The 22,757-nt window shown below is 45.3% G+C and overlaps 1 protein-coding gene across 1 annotated transcript; it reads left to right on the top strand.

Moving 5' to 3' along the window:
• Positions 1-9,549: 9,549 nt before the first annotated feature.
• Positions 9,550-22,456, top strand: CXCR5 (C-X-C motif chemokine receptor 5). The gene is made up of 2 exons (XM_083161872.1): positions 9,550-9,674; positions 21,361-22,456. The coding sequence occupies exons 1-2, from the start codon at positions 9,636-9,638 to the stop codon at positions 22,417-22,419; spliced, it is 1,098 nt and encodes a 365-aa protein (XP_083017998.1). The 5' UTR covers positions 9,550-9,635; the 3' UTR covers positions 22,420-22,456.
• Positions 22,457-22,757: the final 301 nt, after the last annotated feature.

Here is a 22,757-nt window from a genome sequence, read left to right as displayed (position 1 = left end):
GAGCATATAAATGCCACTGGCCACCAATGTGTTTATATAAGCCACTAGCCACCAATGTGTTTTTTAAGCCAGTAATATATAGATTGCTGGCACATGCCAGCAATCTATGTATTACTGGTACCACTGGGCACCAATGTATATATATAAGCCAGTAATATATACATTGCTGGCACATGCCAGCAATGTATATATAACTGGCACCACTGCCCACCAACATTATGTATTAGCCAGTAGTGTATACATTGCTGGCACATGCCATCAATGTATATATAACTGGCACCACTGCTCACCAACGCAATGTATAAGCCACCCCCTTCCCCCTCTGAGTCCAGGGGGAAGGGGGTGAAGCGGCCACCGCCAAGTGGGGGGGGGGGTGAGGGGCTTGATGCGGCTGCCCTTCTGAGTCCAGGGGGTAAGGGGTGAAGCGGCCCCTGCGGCCGCCGACTCCAGGGGGGGGGGGGGGGGGGGCTTGATGCGGCTGCCTCCTCCAAGTCTGGGGGGAGGGGTGATGCTCGGTTGGGGGGGCTGGTGTGGGGCGACGCTCACCCGGCTCCAACCAAGTAGGGAAGCTGCTCCGAAATGCCACCCTCCAGTGGCTGGCACCCTAGGGAAATATCTAAAGCTGTCTAGTGGTGGCGCTGGCCCTGCATTTACCTGATCACTGGGCTCTAAATATACGCAGCCCAATGATCAGCTCTGAATCAGGCCCCAAGAACAGAAATGCATTGAATAAAATGGGCCCTAAACCCCGCCCATTATGTAAATAGCCATATAATGAAAGATTTTCAGCAAAGTCTTTCGCCTCCTGAAAATCTCTTGCTCATTGGGGAAAATAGCTCAGTGTGTACACACTACTTTGGTGAAAGATAAATCTATCAGAGATTTTGGCAAAGTCTTTTGAAATGAAAATCTTCTAGTGTGTATGGGCCTTTAGATGGACAAAACCATGTGCACTGCAGGTGGGGCAGATGTAACATGTGCAGAGAGAATTAGATTTGGGTGGGGTTTTACTTCAAAGTGAGATCTATATTGCAGTGTAAACATAATGCAGATAGTATTTACACTGCACAGAAGCAAAATAACTCACCCAAATCTAATTCTCTCTGCACATTTTACATCTGCCCCCCTGCAGTGCACATGGTTTTGTCCATCTAAGAAGGATTTTGTCAGAAAGAGTGAAGTAGAATAAGGCCCTTAGGGCCTTATTCTGATCGGTGCGGATATTACCGCATGCGGACGTCCCGCCGATGTTGATCGTCTGCGCATGTGCAGAGGTCACTCTGCGCATGTGCAGGCGATTTCGCCGCACGTATTCTTTATACGCCGCACAGGGGGCGTAGGGGGGTGTGAGGGGCTACTTAGCCTCATTACCCTATGCATACGCCCCGCGTTTCATGGGCGTTCCCATGCAAACGCGGGGCGTATGCATGGTAATGAAGCCGTGACGCGTGTGTAGGGGGCGGGCATCTGACATCGCCGGATGTCAGCTGCCCGCCCCCATACATGATTTCACACGGACAAGTGTCCGTGTGGTCTTGGGTGGCGGGACCTGGTGGAGCGTGCGGCCCTGCATTCGATGTTCGGCGACCATCGAATGCAGGGGCTGCTCCCAACATGGAGGAGGCGTATCCCCGTCCACTTTCATGCGGACCGCCACATATCCGCATACGGACGGAGGTGGCGATCCGTATGGAAGGCGGGGATTCGCCTGCATGGACATGACCGCATATTTCTGATCGGGCCGCACCGATCAGAATAAGGCCCTTAATGAGGAACTATACTGTTCCTGCCACACCCTTAATATTATTTGTAAAGCAATATTTTCCATCTCAAAGTAGAACGTTGTTTTCATTATTTATTCAGGATAGTTCAATTCTGCTTATTTGGCAGTTGTGTTTGTGTTCTAAAATAATAATAATAATAATAATAATAATAATAAATACAATTATACCCCTTTCACATCTCACTTGTTAAACTGTATATTGCCGTTTTTCTCCATTTTAAAACGTTTAAGGCTGCAGCGGGAAAGCATCAGAGTTCATTTACCGGTTAAAGATAACCGGTATTTCAAAACGTTTAAAAAGCAGAGTCCTACAGATTTCAGAGACGTTTTTTATGCAGTGAGAATGGCTCTGAAACGGTATTTAGTAAAAACAACAGACTACAGACCTGTGATAAGCCCTGTACACACGCTTCGATTTTTGCCTGTTTTCGATTCGATTTTGCTTATAGAAGCAAAATCAAATCGAATCCTAATCGAAATCGAATGGTTTTTGTGTCACTTTTGATCTGCTTTCGATTCGATGCGCGCTCCCGTTTTCACCAAATCGAACACAAAAATCTTCTATGCAGCCAAGGAAATCTCAATTCAATCCAGTAAATAGAATGAGTACATTGTGCCTACATTGTGAAATCCAAATCGAATCGAATGCAAAAGTACAGATCTAATGCCAAATCTAATGGGAAGATCCAATGCCAGATCTAATAGAAAATCGAATCTAACATCAAATCTAAAGCAAATCTAAGCATGTATACAGGGCTAAAGGCTGGCTGCCTTGAAACGTGTTCATGGGATTAAACCTGTTGACTGATGTGAATGGTACTTAAACAGTATTTAAAACGGTAATCTACTGCAATGTGAAGGCTCACACCCGTTTTGAATACCGTTTCAAAATACAGTTTTTTAAAACATTTTGGCAATGTGAAAGCTGTATTATAAATACCCATCTTGCGTTTAGCCTACACACTCTCGCTTTCTGACAGTATTTTTCAAAAACATCGTACAATTTTACAGTTGATAAATAAAGGCTTTGTGTGATGGCATGTACTCAGGATGATAAACTTTTATTAAAGTTGACAAGTGGTCTATGTAAATAGAATGTGTTTCACACCTGAAACTTTCCCTTAACTGACTTTCTGGGTGAGCTACAGAAGAAAAACAAATAAACTCCAGTTGAAGCAGCTCCAATTCCAAAATTGGTAAAAAAAAAAAAAAAAAAAAAATTAAAAAACAAAACAAAACACTGCAAAAGACAAGTTATATCCCTTTCAGACATACTACCCAGGATTTTAGACCCGGTTCAAACCCGGGTTTTTAAAAATCCCGGGTCCATTGCAGGTGCACAGGACCCGGGATTTTAGAGGACTAAAATCCCGGGTAGAGTCTTTCAGACATACCCTAGTCCCGGGATTGTGCGCGTGCAGGTGAAAAATCCCAGGATTTTGCCGTATGTCTAAAAGGGGTATGACTGTATGAAGTAACGGCATTGGCCAAAGAAAAGAAGTGCAAGTCTCTCCTTTTATATCTATAGGACTGAGAACAATTCAGGGTTAGTCTGGAGAAATGGTAAAATTGTGATCAGGGATATTAAACATGCTTAAAATTCAGATTCCCCAGTCGCAGAGGGGATTGCGAACTCAGTACTTTTTTTTACATGAGTCGAGGGGTATTCAATCCAGCCGATATTTCCTACAGGCAGAAATATCATCCGTTTTCATTCATCATTTACATTCGATGTATTCAATGTCAGGTCTGTTTTTCTGACTGTTTAGTGGCTTTTTCTGACATTGCAGAATTGACTTTTAACAAAGTTGCATCTGCATTGGTGAATCCCGGAGGAAAACGTCCTAGATTGAATACTCATGGACTATATTTCCGACGGTCGGAAATATTAGCCAGGATTGAACGCACCCCTTAATGTCCCTGATCCCATGACAGATCACCAATAATCAGTCAGCAGTGCCAGCGAGTCGGGGGATCATGGAAGTAAACCCTCAGATGTATGGGCTCCTTAATGGAAAGCCAGGTGTCCACACCGGATCGCCCGTCTATCAATCACTGTGCGAGCACATCGGCGATCTAAAATATCTTAGAAAGTGCTTGCAGCAGGGGTCTGCTCATGCCTATTAGATTACATGAGCATGTCTGTAACTCCCTTTAATTCTTTCATAGAAACTCTTTGCACCTCTCAAACATTTCCCCCTCCAATTACATGTGCACATCCCTCTGACTAAGTTTAATATCAGATTATTATACATCCCAGGGGTACAGTAGATAAATAACACGCCCAAACCTTGCAGCTGTTGTCAGGAGGTCAGAAGGACCCTTGCACTTTTAGGGGGCGTGGTCACATAGCGGGTGTGGCATCATGTGAAATGCGTCACATGCAAATCAAGCTCCAGTTTTTGTCATAGTGTGGGCATGCCCAGTGCTTCATTAGCTGCTGGCCATGCCCTCATTCCCATGAATAGGTGGTGCGCAACTGTCAGGGTTGCCTACTTTTAAAGTCACCTCTCCGGGAGAAGCCCGGAGAGGAGACTGTCAGCAGCACTTCGGGGGGGAGGGCCTAATGTAGACGTAATCAAGCCCTGCCCCCCAGTACTGCAAATCCCATAATTTGCGGGTCTTCATGTAGGAGGCGGGGCTAAATGACACTATTTGCATTGTTAGCCCCTCCCCCCAAAAATATGAAAATCGCAGGAAAGTAATGCTGCTGCGGGCGAGATTCAGGGGGTGCTGCCGGTATCTGGGAGGGTTGTCTCCCAACCATTCCAGGAGGGTAGGCAACCCTGGCAAATGTGTATGGCATCTATTCACCATCTTAACACAGCAGAAAGTGACAGTAGGCCTCAGAACCTTAACTCCACCGCAGGGCACTGTGGCCCAATGGTGACACGGAAGAACAATACTCAAAATGGGGAATTGTCCCACCAAAATCAGGACAGTTGCAAGGTCCGTACTCCTGTCATTGGGGATACTAACCCTACCAGTGTGAATGATATCCATCAGTGTGAAGTGACCAAGGACTGTACTTGTTCTACTGCAAAGCCTATTCTGGTGCACTATGGACAGTATGCTGTCATTGTGCTAGCGTCTACTGCACATGCGCAGGTCTCCAGAAACATGGTGCCCGCCGAGTTCTGAAAACTGAGGACCAGATGTATCAAGCTTCAGAAAGTGATAAAATGGAGAGTGATGAACAACTGACCAATTGGTCCCAAACTGTCATTTTCAAACCCAGCGTGCACCATGACAGTTAGGGGCTGATGGGCTGACTGTTTATCGCTCTCCGTTTTATCAATTTTTGAAGCTTGATACATCTGGCCCTAATTTTACTGCTGCCCATGCTGGTGGCCAATTCTTGCCAGGGATACAACATCTGTAGTGGCACTAAAGAAAGACTGATATCAAAACCTGGGATCAGTGTGCGCGGTGTGGCCAGGGGTCTGTGTGCACTGCGCATGGGATTAAACCTGTTGACTGATGTGAATGGTACTTAAACAGTATTTAAAACGGTAATCTACTGCAATGTGAAGGCTCACACCCGTTTTGAATACCGTTTCAAAATACAGTTTTTTAAAACATTTTGGCAATGTGAAAGCTGTATTATAAATACCCATCTTGCGTTTAGCCTACACACTCTCGCTTTCTGACAGTATTTTTCAAAAACATCGTACAATTTTACAGTTGATAAATAAAGGCTTTGTGTGATGGCATGTACTCAGGATGATAAACTTTTATTAAAGTTGACAAGTGGTCTATGTAAATAGAATGTGTTTCACACCTGAAACTTTCCCTTAACTGACTTTCTGGGTGAGCTACAGAAGAAAAACAAATAAACTCCAGTTGAAGCAGCTCCAATTCCAAAATTGGTAAAAAAAAAAAAAAAAAAAAAATTAAAAAACAAAACAAAACACTGCAAAAGACAAGTTATATCCCTTTCAGACATACTACCCAGGATTTTAGACCCGGTTCAAACCCGGGTTTTTAAAAATCCCGGGTCCATTGCAGGTGCACAGGACCCGGGATTTTAGAGGACTAAAATCCCGGGTAGAGTCTTTCAGACATACCCTAGTCCCGGGATTGTGCGCGTGCAGGTGAAAAATCCCAGGATTTTGCCGTATGTCTAAAAGGGGTATGACTGTATGAAGTAACGGCATTGGCCAAAGAAAAGAAGTGCAAGTCTCTCCTTTTATATCTATAGGACTGAGAACAATTCAGGGTTAGTCTGGAGAAATGGTAAAATTGTGATCAGGGATATTAAACATGCTTAAAATTCAGATTCCCCAGTCGCAGAGGGGATTGCGAACTCAGTACTTTTTTTTACATGAGTCGAGGGGTATTCAATCCAGCCGATATTTCCTACAGGCAGAAATATCATCCGTTTTCATTCATCATTTACATTCGATGTATTCAATGTCAGGTCTGTTTTTCTGACTGTTTAGTGGCTTTTTCTGACATTGCAGAATTGACTTTTAACAAAGTTGCATCTGCATTGGTGAATCCCGGAGGAAAACGTCCTAGATTGAATACTCATGGACTATATTTCCGACGGTCGGAAATATTAGCCAGGATTGAACGCACCCCTTAATGTCCCTGATCCCATGACAGATCACCAATAATCAGTCAGCAGTGCCAGCGAGTCGGGGGATCATGGAAGTAAACCCTCAGATGTATGGGCTCCTTAATGGAAAGCCAGGTGTCCACACCGGATCGCCCGTCTATCAATCACTGTGCGAGCACATCGGCGATCTAAAATATCTTAGAAAGTGCTTGCAGCAGGGGTCTGCTCATGCCTATTAGATTACATGAGCATGTCTGTAACTCCCTTTAATTCTTTCATAGAAACTCTTTGCACCTCTCAAACATTTCCCCCTCCAATTACATGTGCACATCCCTCTGACTAAGTTTAATATCAGATTATTATACATCCCAGGGGTACAGTAGATAAATAACACGCCCAAACCTTGCAGCTGTTGTCAGGAGGTCAGAAGGACCCTTGCACTTTTAGGGGGCGTGGTCACATAGCGGGTGTGGCATCATGTGAAATGCGTCACATGCAAATCAAGCTCCAGTTTTTGTCATAGTGTGGGCATGCCCAGTGCTTCATTAGCTGCTGGCCATGCCCTCATTCCCATGAATAGGTGGTGCGCAACTGTCAGGGTTGCCTACTTTTAAAGTCACCTCTCCGGGAGAAGCCCGGAGAGGAGACTGTCAGCAGCACTTCGGGGGGGAGGGCCTAATGTAGACGTAATCAAGCCCTGCCCCCCAGTACTGCAAATCCCATAATTTGCGGGTCTTCATGTAGGAGGCGGGGCTAAATGACACTATTTGCATTGTTAGCCCCTCCCCCCAAAAATATGAAAATCGCAGGAAAGTAATGCTGCTGCGGGCGAGATTCAGGGGGTGCTGCCGGTATCTGGGAGGGTTGTCTCCCAACCATTCCAGGAGGGTAGGCAACCCTGGCAAATGTGTATGGCATCTATTCACCATCTTAACACAGCAGAAAGTGACAGTAGGCCTCAGAACCTTAACTCCACCGCAGGGCACTGTGGCCCAATGGTGACACGGAAGAACAATACTCAAAATGGGGAATTGTCCCACCAAAATCAGGACAGTTGCAAGGTCCGTACTCCTGTCATTGGGGATACTAACCCTACCAGTGTGAATGATATCCATCAGTGTGAAGTGACCAAGGACTGTACTTGTTCTACTGCAAAGCCTATTCTGGTGCACTATGGACAGTATGCTGTCATTGTGCTAGCGTCTACTGCACATGCGCAGGTCTCCAGAAACATGGTGCCCGCCGAGTTCTGAAAACTGAGGACCAGATGTATCAAGCTTCAGAAAGTGATAAAATGGAGAGTGATGAACAACTGACCAATTGGCCCCAAACTGTCATTTTCAAACCCAGCGTGCACCATGACAGTTAGGGGCTGATGGGCTGACTGTTTATCGCTCTCCGTTTTATCAATTTTTGAAGCTTGATACATCTGGCCCTAATTTTACTGCTGCCCATGCTGGTGGCCAATTCTTGCCAGGGATACAACATCTGTAGTGGCACTAAAGAAAGACTGATATCAAAACCTGGGATCAGTGTGCGCGGTGTGGCCAGGGGTCTGTGTGCACTGCGCACACTGCACCCATGGTAGAAATGCCTATGCTAATATTGCATTCATAGTAACACGCATGTCAGTATTAGCCATGTTATAAATGTTGGGTTTTTTTTTGCCACATCAGAAAGGGAGCTCTTTTGCATTGCCAAGAAATGACAACACTCCGTGTTCAGTACTTCAAAGAGCAAGAAAAGGAAATGTGTCAGAGAACACAATCATCTGTGCTCACAACAACCTAATGAGCAACCTGAGATTCTATCAAAGAGGATTATTTACTAAGATGGGAGTTCTATTGAAGGTGGGCCACCAGATCTGATCTATAGAATTATTTTCTAGAAAGTGCTAAATAAATAAATAAGATTATTCTGATTGGTTGCTATGGGCAACATCCCATCTTCAATAGATTTTAATAAATAGGTGGTGGTGGCCCTGGTCCGACCCTCATGACCCTTCCCAGGCAGCACACACCTACAGCATGTGCTGTGCTGACAGCAGGCTCAGCATGAGCGTCTCACTAATGGTGCATACACTCGGATAGATTTGGCAAAAGATCTGGGCGTTCCCAACCGATTGAAACGACCAATCGCTCAAATCGTTCCGTGTGTGTGTGAACGATATATCGGACGATGCGCATACCCGCCGGTCGTTGGTAGAGGTTTACGGTCTTTCCTGCATGAAGAAAGATCATAGACCAATCGTTAGCAATGTGTACCAATCGTTTCATGTGTATGCAGGATGAACGATTTGGTAAGGCTGATTGACTGGCTCCCTCTCCCTCCACCATCGTTAAAGATCAATCGTTCATGTGTAATCGTTTGCTCAATCGTTCATCATTTGACACTAAATCGTTTGTGCAGGAGTTCTGAGTAAATCGTTAACAAGATTGAATTGTTGGCCAAGTCTATCCATGTGTACGCACCTTAACAGCGTGAGAGGTCATGTTGAGCCTGCATATGCTGTAGGTGAGTGCTGCTGCTGAGGGGGGCGACAATAGCACTCCCCCCCCCCCGACTTTAAAGTGTTTTTTCACCCCCCCCCCCTAAAAGTTTGACCTAATTGCGGGAGGTGGCCACGCCTCCCGCGATTAGGCCACGTCCCCAAAATTTTACCAGGGCCCCGGCATACCTCTCGTCAGCCCTGCAGATGACTGGGGGTGGGGATGTTGGCATTCAGAATACCGACGTTGGCATTCTGATTGAGGGAATCCCAACAGGGGTCAGGTATGTATATATGGCTTACCCCGTGTACCCACATTTGCATCCTAAAAACCTGCCCCTATGTTCCACCCTACGGGCAATCCTACATGTGCCTTTGTGTTCTCCCATTTGGACAATCCCATAGATCTGCAGTTTTTTCTTCCAATATTCAGGTAATCCTGAAGTACAGGACCTTTACCAATATTACTGTATGAAATCAGAGAACCTGGAGAACTTTTAGAATTCTACACCAACTTATTTATTAAAAACAATTAGCAGAGCCTTCCCCCAGACCAGTCCTGTGCAGCCGGTGACCCAGACTGAGCGCTGCATGTAAGCGATGATCTGCAGAGCAGAGGTGTTATCATCAATAGGAACGACCTCATTTGCTTAAGGATAGAAGTGGTTTTCTGTAAGGTGTAAGTGTGAGGTTCTGTATTCTTCCTCTGCACAGTGACAGTGTATGTTCTGCATAGGCTTCCACCTCCCAAGCCTTCTGTCCACTCTACTACTGTAACTGGCCGTCCCCTGCCTGTCACCAGAATGTCCCTGCAATCATCCATCAGCATGGACATCCCAGACGTAAGTGTGTGTGTGTGTGTGTGAGTGTGAGAGACTGTGCATGAATTATATTTTAATTAGATTATATTTGATAGATAAATAGATAGATACTGTACATGAGATAGATAGATAGATAGATACTGTACATGAGATAGATAGATAGATACTGTACGATAGATAGATAGATAGATAGATAGATAGATAGATAGATAGATAGATGAGATATATATTAGATCTGGGGTAGCCAACCCTAGTCCTCGAGAGCTACCAACAGTGCATGTTTTGCAGGTCTCCTCACACAATCACAAGTGAGCTAATTAGCTCCATCTGTGTATCTTTTAAAATGTGTCAGTGATTAATGATAGCAGCTGTGCAGCAGCTAGGTTGTCTGGAACATGTGAACTGTTGGTAGCTCTCGAGGGCTAGGGTTGGCTACCATTGTATTAGATGGATAGATAGATATTAGATGGATAGATAGAAATGTGAGAAATGATAGATATATTCTGTACATGAGTTATATTTTAGATGGATAGATAGAAATGTGATAGATAGATAAATAGATACAGTACATGAGTTATATATTAGATAGATACTGCACATGAGTTATATATATTCAATAGATAGATAGATAGATAGATAGATAGATAGATAGATAGATAGATAGATAGATAGATACTGTACATGAGTTATACTGTATACTGTATTAGGTGGATAGATAGAAGTGTGATAGATAGATAGATAGATAGATACTGTACATGAATTATATATTAGATAAATAGATACTGTACATGAGTTATATATTACATAGATAGATAGATGCACATTATTCCGATGAAGCAGGGACAAGGTAATTCTGTGTATAGTGATGTGTATAGATAATATTATGTGGGGGATTGGTATGAAGTCCCGGCGGTCAAAATTCCAACGCTGGAATCCCAACCACCGAAATCCCGACAAGGAGGGGGGGCACATGGATCCCTACCCCCCCCCCCCCCTTGTTGCGGGCTTGCTGCTCTCGCCACGCAGCAGACCCGGTGCCTTGCTACTCTCGGCACACTATTTTATTCTCCCTCTTTGGGTGTCCCACAGAGGGACAATGTGCCAGGATACTAACTGCAGCCCATTATGTGTGGGATGTTGTCTAACACCAGGTACACTACACGATGTGTGCACCCGGCAATGTTAGAGGTGGAAGTGGCGGCGGGGGGAGCGGCATCAAGACTCTCATTAACAATGTGCTCCCTTGTCTGTACATTCAGGACAACAGAGGGCATCATTAACGACCCGCAGGAGTGCACATGTATGGCGATATTCAACATACGCACTTATCGATATCGCTCAGAAGGGGAAATGAGTGATATTGTGTATTGGGCTTTAGAGATGGTTACTATCTGAAGCGGTGTAACAAACAGTTTCTGTATGGATCATGCTTTAGTCGGGCAGGAAGGCTTGTATAGTTGTTAGTTGGATGGTGTGTGGCAGCTGGGAACACGAACATGGCGTCGGTGGGCCATGGGAAGCCCAGCGTTTTATCGGCGACCCCATGAAAACACTGGGCGTTCCTACGGGTATGCGGGTGGGCCGATGCCTCCCGGAGGCAGACGGCTGATGTCACAGGACTCCAGCTGCCCAACCCGTCTTCGTTGTCGTGCTCGCAAATAAAAGTCTGTTTTCATTGACTTCTATTTGTGAAGTCAGGAGAAATCATTGGATAGTCGGTGACCATCGAAAATTTATCCCGAGGGGACTCGGGGGCGGTTATTCGGCCAGACGCTGGATGGTGTCTCAGGCGCTCTGCGAACATCGTTTATGCCATTAATGTGATATGTGTATTTGGCTGACATACAACCTGGCAAACCATAGGGTGTCTGGATCACTGGACTGGAAACCGCACTGAGGGTGTGAGCTGGCAGTGTAAGTGCTGCCCCTTGGGAAATGCACTGTGAGGGTTTCTGTTTCCTTTATTTTGGTGCATAGTAAATATTAGATAATGGGTAGTAAGTTACACAGATCCTGCCATACACCTACCAGTAAGTTTTGTTGCCAGTATATATATATATATATATATATATTTATATATATATATATATATATATTTATATATATATATATATATATATATATACACACACACTTTTTTCTTGCATGCAATTTTGTACTGGGACATGAAAGGCCCACTAGGGCAGCAGGGGTAGGGGCCCAAGCTTAAGGGGTGTGGTCAGCCACCAGAGGGGGTGTGGCCAGCCACCAAAGTGTGACTTGGGCAACCATTAGAGAAGACCTGCTAAGAACAGGGCCCCATTTTAAAGGATGGGATAGCAATGGCCAGGACCACCAACATTGATTGGCAGGGGTGCTACTCATTATAGTCTCCATAGAAACAAACCAAGCATCCAAGTTCATCCTTGATCCTGCATCAACAAGTTACTGGCCCCTAGAGGAATGGGTAGGATTTACGTGATTTAGCCGCTATGGGCTGCTGTTAATGCAGCCCATAAAAGCTGGGAACTAGCACATGCACAGTACCGTAGATGATACTGCGCATGCATCAGTCCCACAGGGACCTGGATTGGACCAGCGGTAGTGGGATCGGCAGTGGTAGCCGACATGGAGGTAGGAGCTGGAGCCACCACTGGTGACGTGGAATAATGCTGCCCAAGCAGAGAAAATATCCCTAACATTCATGTTCAATTAAGCGCCTATTAATGGCAATGCCCAGTGATGCCATGCAGTAATAGTGCACATTACTAATTAGTGCACATTAGTAATTTGCACATTAATAGAGACGTCCATACCATTCCCACTGGTGATAATGCCTAGTAAGTTACCTATTCATATGAATGGTCAGTAATGTGCCCTTTATTGTAAATGGCCAGTATTATACTCATTAATAATAAAGTACAGTAAGATGCTCATTAAGTCAATGTCAGTAAAGGTCTGATTGCTTACTGGCTATTACTACTACCACCATTCTATGCAGGCTGCTTATTAGTGATCCTGACACAGAATTCCCCTAGCCCACTATAATGGGACAGCAGATAAGATTGCATTACTGATATTGGTCTGTCAGGTGCCCTTTAGTGATAGTGGTCAGTAGGTGCCCATTAGTGATAGTGGTCAGTAAGGGGGTGCCCATTGGTGATACTGGTCAGTAGTGATAGTGGTCAGTAAGGTGTTGCCCATTAGTGATAGTGGTCAGTAAGGTGGTGCCCATTTGTGATATTGGTCAGTAAGGTGGTGCCCATTAGTGATACTGGTCAGTAGTGATAGTGGTCAGTAAGGTGGTGGCCATTAGTGATAGTGGTCAGTAAGGTGCTGCCCATTAGTGATAGTGGTCAGTAAGTTGGTGCCCATTAGTAATAGTGGTCAGTAAGGTGGTGCCCATTAGTGATAGTGGTCAGTAAGGTGGTGCCCATTAGTGATATTGGTCAGTAAGGGGGTGCCCATTAGTGATACTGGTCAGTAGTGATAGTGGTCAGTAAGGTGGTGGTCAGTAGTGATAGTGGTCAGTAAGGTGGTGGCCATTAGTGATAGTGGTCAGTAAGGTGGTGCCCATTAGTGATACTGGTCAGTAGTGATAGTGGTCAGTAAGATGGTGGCCATTAGTGATAGTGGTCAGTAAGGTGGTGCCCATTAGTGATCCTCATCAGTAAGGGGGTGCCCAATAGTGATAATGGTCAGTAAGGTGGTGCCCAGTAGTGATAGTTGTCAGTAAGGTGGTGCCCAGTAGTGATAGTTGTCAGTAGTGATACTGGTCAGTAAGGTGGTGCCCATTAGTGATCGTGGTCAATAAGGTGGTACCCATTAGGGATAGTGGTCAGTAAGGTGGGCCCATTAGTGATACTGGTCAGTAGTGATAGTGGTCAGTAAGGTGGTGGCCATTGATGATAGTGGTCAATAAGTAGGTGCCCATTAGTGATAGTGGTCAGTAAGGTGGTGCTCATTAGTGATAGTGGTCAGTAAGGTGGTGCTCATTAGTGATAGTGGTCAGCAGGGCTATTTTTCAGCAGGCTCCAGCAGGAACTGAGGCCCTTATTCTAGTTCACTCTGACAAAATATTTATTAGATGGACAAAACCATGTGCACTGCAGGTGAGACAGGTGTTACTTGTGCAGAGATAATTAGATTTGGGTGGGGTTTTACACCTGCCTCACCTGCAGTGCACATGGTTTTGTCCATCTAAGAAATATTTTGTCAGAAAGTGGTCAGTGATAGTGGTCAGTAAGTGGTGCCCATTAGTGATAGTGGCCAGTAAGGTGGTGCCCATTAGTGATAGTGGTCAGTAAGGTGGTACCCAGTAGTGATAGTTGTCAGTAGTGATAGTGGTCAGTAAGGTGGTGCCCATTAGTGATAGTGGTCAGTAAGATGGTGCCCATTAGTGATAGTGGTCAGTAAAGTTGTGCCCATTAGTGATAGTGGTCAGTAAGGTGGTGCCCATTAGTGATAGTGGTCAGTAAGATGGTGCACATCAGTGAAAGTTGTCAGTAAGGTGGTGCCCATCAGTGATAGTGGTCAGTAAGGTGGTGCCCATTAGTGATAGTGGTCAGTAAGGTGGTACCCATTAGTGATAGTGGCCAGTAAGGTGGTGCCCATTAGTGATCGTGGTCAGTAAGGTGGTACCCAGTAGTGATAGTTGTCAGTAGTGATACTGGTCAGTAAGGTGGTGCCCATTAGTGATAGTGGTCAGTAAGGTGGTGCCCATTAGTGATAGTGGTCAGTAAAGTTGTGCCCATTAGTGATAGTGGTCAGTAAAGTTGTGCCCATTAGTGATAGTGGTCAGTAAGGTGGTGCCCATTAGTGATAGTGGTCAGTAAGGTGGTGCCCATCAGTGATAGTGGTCAGTAAGGTGGTGCCCATTAGTGATAGTGGTCAGTAAGGTGGTACCCATTAGTGATAGTGGTCAGTAAGGTGGTGCCCATTAGTGATAGTGGTCAGTAAGGTGGTGCCCATTAGTGATAGTGGTCAGTAAGGTGGTACCCATTAGTGATAGTGGTCAGTAAGGTGGTGCCCATTAGTGATAGTGGTCAGTAAGGTGGTACACAGTAGTGATAGTTGTCAGTAGTGATACTGGTCAGTAAGGGGGTGCCCATTAGTGAAAGTGGTCAATAAGGTGGTGCCCATTAGTAATAGTGGTCAGTAATGTAGTGCCCATTATTGACAGTTGTCAGTAAGATGGTGCCCATAAGTGACAGTGGTCAGTCAGGGGGTGCCCGTTGGTGAGAGTTGTCAGTAAGACGCCCATAGTACCCAGTAGTAAATTAAGTCAGTAATTAGTACCTTGCTTGTGGTGCATCCACTTCTCTGGTGTCTTCTGTTAAATAGGTTTTCCAATGACGTGTGATGTCAGTATAATAAAATATATAAAATCTATTCATTAAAAAAAATATTCTAGTTGTGTAGTCAACAAAAAATATGGTACTTGTTTCCTAGCACGGCCACAATCGCATTGATCTTGTGCCCTTAATAGTGGTATGCGATGGCCCCCGATGCGATGGACCCGATTTCCCATTGAAATGCATTGAAAAGTTAAAAAATCGCGTCGGTCGCGTCGCATGCGGCTAAATAAGCATTAAATGGTCCCGACGCAATGCCCCCGATTTCCCATAGGGAACAATGTTAAATGGCTCAATTTACCCAAATCAACAGGGAACAATGTTAAATGGTCCAGAAACCCCCCAAAACACCCCTGAACAGTGAAATGGCCCCCCAAAATTAGTTAACGCCACCCCACGATCAACGTGAACCCGAAGCGTGGCGAGCGCAGCGAGCCCGCGAGGGGCGGCGGTACGCGTCCTCCGACCTTTTCATACCCCCACTATCCACGTCGGCGTGGAGTTGAGAATAGAATAGTGTGGCGAGCGCAGCGAGCCACCGAGCCCCGCGAGGGGACGCGGATACCTTCACAGGTAAACGCGTCCCCTCGCGGGCTTCACAGGTGTCTGCGTCGCCACGGACACCTGTGAAGCCCGCGAGGGGACGCGTATAACTGTGAAGGTATCCGCGTCCCCTCGCGGGGCTCGCCACACTATTCTATTCTCAACTCCACGCCGACGTGGATAGTGGGGGTATGAAAAGGTCGGAGGACGCGTACCGCTGCGCTCGCCACGCTTCGGGTTCACGTTGATCGTGGGGTGGCGTTAACTAATTTTGGGGGGCCATTTCACTGTTCTGGGGTGTTTTTGGGGGTTTCTGGACCATTTAATATTGTTCCCTGTTCATTTGGGTAAATTGAGGCATTTAACATTGTTCCCTATGGGAAATCGGGGGCATCGCGTCGGGAGCATCGCATTCGATTTTTTAGCACGCATGCGATGCGACCGATTAGATTTTTTTACCTGCGATGCCCCGAAATGAAGCGGTGTGGCCGTGCTAGGAAACAAGTACCAAAAATATTACCGAAATGTGAATACATTGAAGGTAAAAAACCTGTCTGGACAAAGCTTAATTATTATTCAATCCCGGGTCCCGGCTGTCGGTATGTCCTGACAGTAGGGACCCTGGCCCGTTTTAGTCCGCTTGCCAGTTTATCAGCAGGTGGGATTCCATGTCCCGCCTGCCGATTGGCAAAAAAGGGTAAGTGTCTGCAAAAACGGCCATGGATTATCGAGATCCGGCCGTGATCTCGACAATCCACGTCCGTTTTCGGCAAAACGGGCCAGACTGCTTTTAAAGTCAGGTCCCTTCTGATGAGCTACCCCTTCAAGCTGTCAGGAACGACCCAGAATTAATGAATTGTAGATCCCCTTTAGGCTGATGAGTTATTGAGGCATGAAGCTTCTACTTTCATTTTCAGTAACCGAATACATGTGTGCTGGGTATGGTACCGTGTAGGCGTACGGAGGACCGTAAACTGCAGCTGCAAAATACAAATGAGTGGATAAGATCTGTGCAATATAACACAGAAGTGCAGTGTCTTACATGCATAAATGATGACATATAGGAACAGCACTTAGGACACAACCCTCTTATAATTATTTAGAAACGGTCTACAGTGCAACCTGACATTTTCTTTTGTACTTTTCCCGTTTTTTTATTAGATATAAAACCCATACAAACCAAATACATTGTAACAGACACACGGACAGGTGCACCTTGATAAGGACAGACACTGTTGAAACGCGTTGGTGTTTATTTGTTGGAGAAGGCTGTATGAATTACATTTGTCATCATACATGCCCCTCCTTTTATATTTACTTTTTTAATAAATTCTACCAATTTTTTAATTTCTGCCTGGACGTCATTTCATTGAAAAGAAACCACTCTATGGTGGATCCACTGTGAGGCTAATGTAAGCATACAAGTGAGCATTTGAAAGATACCTTGATATGTTTTCTACCATCTATAATATGAATGTAAGCTTATTGTAGGCACCGTTCATTATTACCTGCACAGAAGGTGAACCTCTAAAGAATACTACCACTATCGTATAAAGGAAGACTCTATTTTATTATCCTTGGGAAGATAGCCCCAATATGAACTTTTGAGAACATACTACACTATATATGTCCTTGTTTATTTGTTTTTTATGTATGAATTGCCCGTGAGAAACCTGATGTGACACCCTCCACATCTTGGTCGTACAGAGCAAAAAAACACGTAACGATTTTCATTTTTATTATAGTTGAGCACTACAAGGATCACATCACATATCTCCTAGTCAGGACATGTTTATATTTCGAGGGATATCAGTGCCAGTTTCTGTAGTTATGAAAGAGTTGGATCTCGAAGGAGGAAACAGTCTGAATTGAATGTAAATGGTTTCTTTGAAAATGCACTTTGAAATGACCCATTGGATCCCCCTGCAGGCAAGCAGATGTATTACATGTCTGACATTCTCTAAGCGGTGGTCAAATTATTTACAGAAAGGGATCATTGGATAGGCAAGCATTAGATCTACAAGCATTAGGTCGACACAGCTAGGTCGACATGCATGACAGTCGAAATGAAGTTAGGTCAACAGGGTCATTAGGTTGACATGGGGAAGGTCAACAGGCAAAAGGTCAACATGGGGTTTTCACATTTTTGACCCAAATGTCGACACTGTCGACATGGACCCTAAAAAAGTGCACTGCTGCGCTCGCCATGCTTCGGCACACTATTTTGTTCTTCTGCCATGCCCTAGTGGATGGTAGGGCATGAAAGGAAAACACGAAAAACCCCATGTCGACCTTTTGACTGTTGACTTTCCCCATGTGGACCTAATGACCCCGTCGACCTAACCTTATGTCGACCTAGTGGTGGTGACCTAATGCTTGCCTATCTAGTGACCGTATCCCTTTACTTGGAGAGACATATTCAGAGGAGTTCTTAGCCCTAGTACCAGAAGTCCATATAGGGAGGAAATTCAATTGTTTTTACCTCATTACTGCCACTAAAAGGTGTCTGACAAAGCAATTCAATTGCTGCTCTTTTTGGGTGCAAGCAGTGGCGTAACTACTGTAAGGCAGCCCCAGCTGCCGTTTGGGGGAGCAAGTGGCAGCAGGGTCTGTGTGGGCGCCGGCACCCGCTCGATGCACTGACATGCTGGTGCCTGCCGCTGCCCACTGGCCGGGCACCGGAGGCAAGTCAGTCGCAGCGCGGGTGAGGCCATGGCAGGCCTGGGATGCGTTGGAGCCAAGGGATGCAGCAGTGTCTGCTGGTCTCTCTTTCTCTCTCCTGCTTCAGCTTCTCCATTATGCCTGGGGGGGCACCACAAAGATTTTGGCAAGGGGGGCGCAAACTTTATAGTTACGCCACTGGGTGCAAGTACCATGGTGATATACTCTAAATCAGGGCTGGGCAAGTCCTCCAGATGTTAGTGAACTACACATCCCAGGATGCTTTGCATTAGTTTTGCTATGTGGCCATGCTGAAACTGATGCAAGGCATGCTGGGATGTGTAGTTCATCAACATCTGGAGGGCCGGTGTTGCCCAGCCCTGCTCTAAATGCTGCTAGTCTATTTTGATTGCTCTGTTGGGCGCCCTTTATTTATAGCAGAACCAGTATAGCCATTATCAGTCATATTTACCTTGTTCCAGAAAGCAAAGGCAGCTTGCACCATCTTTACACCCACAGAATCCCTCCCCTCGGCGCGCCGGACCATGCACTATGGCCATGAAATTGAAAAACTCCTCTAAATATGCCAGTGATGTAGCCACAGGAACAGCAGTTATTGCTAACACTGTCCCTGGGAATTACATTTAGCAGTCATTACGGATGGTTTCATCCACCAAGGGGTCACACCAAAATGCCGGCTGCTCCTCAGTGACAAGAGCCAGGTGCTGCAATTAACTGTAGCACTCCGCTCCTGTGACAGTGAAAGAGCTGGCAGTGCAGACTGACTGAGGCCACACCCCCTTCATGTGAAGCCCTGCCTCTTTTTATGTGGTCTTTCTTCAGCACCTGGTATCACCAGGGCTAGGGACACCCCTGCACTTAGTACACAGTGGAGATATCCATGAAAAAATATATTATCCCCGCTGTGATGTGCATTGGAATACATTGCAGCATTTACAGGAATATTTGTACATAGGGCCTTATTCAGACCTGTTCTCTAAGCTGCATATAGGCTGCCTAGTAAACAGGTAAATGCTGCCCTGATTGGGAACGGTAAAGTGTGCCAAGAGTAGCATTAGTGGGGTGGGACACCTGGACTGAGGCATGGCGAGAGAACGAGGGCACCAAATGGAGGTTCCCGTGCTCAGATGTCACCAGTAAAAGTGAAAAACTCATGTCTGTCTCATGTGTCAACCTTTTACTTGTGTCAACCTTTTTCCAGTGCAGAACTTACGCATGTTGACCTAGACACTGTTGAGCCTATAATTCATACCTTAAAAATATATTGATTAAAACCGTAGAAGCTTATTTTTCTCAATCATTTTAAATGTAGCACATTACTTCTCTGGGCTGTTTCTATCTTATATTCATCTTTGTTACCACAGCTGTCCTCTGTATAATACTGCGCTATTCATCTTTGTTACCACAGCGGTCCTCTGTATAATACTTCAGTACTCACCTTTGTTACCACAGCTGCCCTCTATATAATACTTCAGTACTAACCTTTGTTACCACAGCTGCCCTCTGTATAATACTTCAGTACTCACCTCTGTTACCACAGATGCCCTCTGTATAATACTTCAGTACTCACCTCTGTTACCACAGCTGCCCTCTGTATAATACTTTAGTACTCACCTTTGTTACCACAGCTGCCCTCTGTATAATACTTCAGAACTCACCTTTGTTACCACAGCTGCCCTCTGTATAATACTTCAGTACTCCCCTGTTACCACAGCTGCCCTCTGTATAATACTTCAGTACTCACCTTTGTTACAACAGCTGCCCTCTGTATAATACTTCAGTACTCACCTGTTACCACAGCTACACTCTGTATAATACTTCAGTACTCACCTGTTACCACAGCTGCCCTCTGTATAATACTTCAGTACTCACCTTTGTTACAACAGCTGCCCTCTGTATAATACTTCAGTACTCACCTGTTACCACAGCTACACTCTGTATAATACTTCAGTACTCACCTGTTACCACAGCTGCCCTCTGTATAATACTTCAGTACTCACCTTTGTTACAACAGCTGCCCTCTGTATAATACTTCAATACTCACCTTTGTTACCACAGCTGTCCTCTGTATAATACTTCAGTACTCGCCTTTGTCACCACGTGCTCTGTATAATACTTTAGTACTCACCTTTGTTACCACAGCTGCCCTCTGTATAATACTTCAGAACTCACCTTTGTTACCACAGCTGCCCTCTGTATAATACTTAAGTACTCACCTTTGTTACAACAGCTGCCCTCTGTATAATACTTCAGAACTCACCTTTGTTACCACAGCTGCCCTCTGTATAATACTTCAGTACTCACCTCTGTTACCACAGCTGCCCTCTGTATAATACTTCAGTACTCACCTTTGTTACCACAGCTGCCCTCTGTATAATACTTCAGTACTCACCTTTGTTACCACAGCTGCCCTCTGTATAATACTTCAGTACTCACCTTTGTTACCACAGCTGCCCTCTGTATAATACTTCAGTACTCACCTTTGTTACCACAGCTGCCCTCTGTATAATACTTCAGTACTCACCTCTGTTACCACAGCTGCCCTCTGTATAATACTTCAGTACTCACCTTTGTTACCACAGCTGCCCTCTGTATAATACTTCAGTACTCACCTCTGTTACCACAGCTGCCCTCTGTATAATACTTTAGTACTCACCTTTGTTACCACAGCTGCCCTCTGTATAATACTTCAGAACTCACCTTTGTTACCACAGCTGCCCTCTGTATAATACTTCAGTACTCACCTCTGTTACCACAGCTGCCCTCTGTATAATACTTCAGTACTCACCTGTTACCACAGCTGTCCTCTGTATAATACTTCAGTACTCACCTTTGTTACCACAGCTGCCCTCTGTATAATACTTCAGAACTCACCTTTGTTACCACAGCTGCCCTCTGTATAATACTTCAGTACTCACCTCTGTTACCACAGCTGCCCTCTGTATAATACTTCAGTACTCACCTGTTACCACAGCTGTCCTCTGTATAATACTTCAGTACTCACCTTTGTTACAACAGCTGCCCTCTGTATAATACTTCAGTACTCACCTTTGTTACCACAGCTGCCCTCTGTATAATACTTCAGTACTCACCTTTGTTACCACAGCTGCCCTCTGTATAATACTTCCTCTTTGGTGTCTCTCCCACAGGGAATGTTTGAGAACCTTGAGAACACAAGCTATTATACCAATACAGATATCAATAATGACAACACTTTTACCTGCGGTACAAAGGACCAAGAGAATCAACTTTTAAGATTCCGTCGTATCGTCATCCCAGTACTCTACAGCCTGGTATTTGTGGTCGGCATGGCGGGGAATATACTGGTCCTCTTCATTCTCATGAGGCGCCGCAGCTTGCGCTCCACCACTGATTTTTTCCTCCTTCACCTGGCCATAGCGGATCTGCTGATGCTCATTACCTTCCCCTTTTCGGTGACGGAGACTGCGGTAGGGTGGGTCTTCGGAAGCTTCCTCTGTAAGACTGTTGGAGTCATCAGTCGATTAAATTTCTATTGCAGCAGCATTCTCCTGGGGTGCATCAGTGTCGATCGGTATCTGTCTATAATCCACGCCATCTACACCTTCAGGAAGCAGAATGCTGCTGCCGTACACATCCCCTGCTTTGGTGTCTGGCTTCTCTGTTTCCTTCTTTCCCTGCCAGACCTATTCTTCTTGGACACCCATGAGACTAATAATTACACCTGGTGTACTTACCACAACAGCCACTTTCCCACCAATGGCTGGTGGAAAGCGGGGAGAACTCTCAACCACGTCGTGGGATTTCTGTGCCCGCTGATCCTCATGAGTTTCTGCTATGCTCACGTAATAGCTGCTCTGTACAGGTCCCCCAGGCGGGAGAAAAAGAGGGCGGTAAGAGTGGCCATAGTGATCACAGGAGTCTTCTTCCTCTGCTGGACCCCGTACAACGTGGCCATATTCCTGGACACTTTGAGTCAGCTGCACTTCATACAGAGCTGCACAGTTAAAACAGAACTGCCCCTGGCAATTGCGATCTTGGAATTACTGGGATATATTCACTGCTGTCTGAATCCTGTGCTCTATGCATTTGTGGGCGTGAAGTTCAGGAATGATGCACTGAGAGTTCTAAAACATGCTGGTTGGCTGAAGTCACGGAAGCAGTGCAGTGTGACCACATTAGCCAGGACCACAGATTCCGAAAGTGGTACGGTCATGTCTAGCTTCTAAGGGTTTAGCCCAGGGATGGGGAACCTTTGGCCCTCCAGCTGCTGTGAAACTACACATCCCAGCATGCCCTGCAACATGTTTAGCATGGCTAAATAGCAAAACTGTAGCAGGGCATGCTGGGATGTGTAGTTCAACAACAGCTGGAGGGCCAAAGGTTCCCCATGCCTGGTTTAGCCAATTTTGTATATTTTTACAGATTTATCATATAATCCATGAATTTCAATTTTGCTTTTATACATATTTTTGTTTGTTATAATTTTCAATGTTCTTGAACATATGTGTAGATTATGTTAGTATACTATACATTTTAACTAATCTCAGCTAATGCTTGTAAATTT

Source organism: Crinia signifera, chromosome 19, assembly GCF_055691185.1.
Source record: "Crinia signifera chromosome 19, ASM5569118v1, whole genome shotgun sequence".
NCBI classification, from domain to species: Eukaryota; Metazoa; Chordata; class Amphibia; order Anura; family Myobatrachidae; genus Crinia; species Crinia signifera.
This window is presented reverse-complemented; position numbering and strand designations above follow the sequence as displayed.

Bases quoted from the DNA above. Each gene is read 5' to 3' on its own strand.
- CXCR5 (XM_083161872.1), top strand. From the start codon at position 9,636: ATGTCCCTGCAATCATCCATCAGCATGGACATCCCAGAC. The intron at 9,675-21,360 runs GTAAGTGTGTGT...TCTCTCCCACAG, and splicing joins TCAGCATGGACATCCCAGAC to GGAATGTTTGAGAACCTTGA.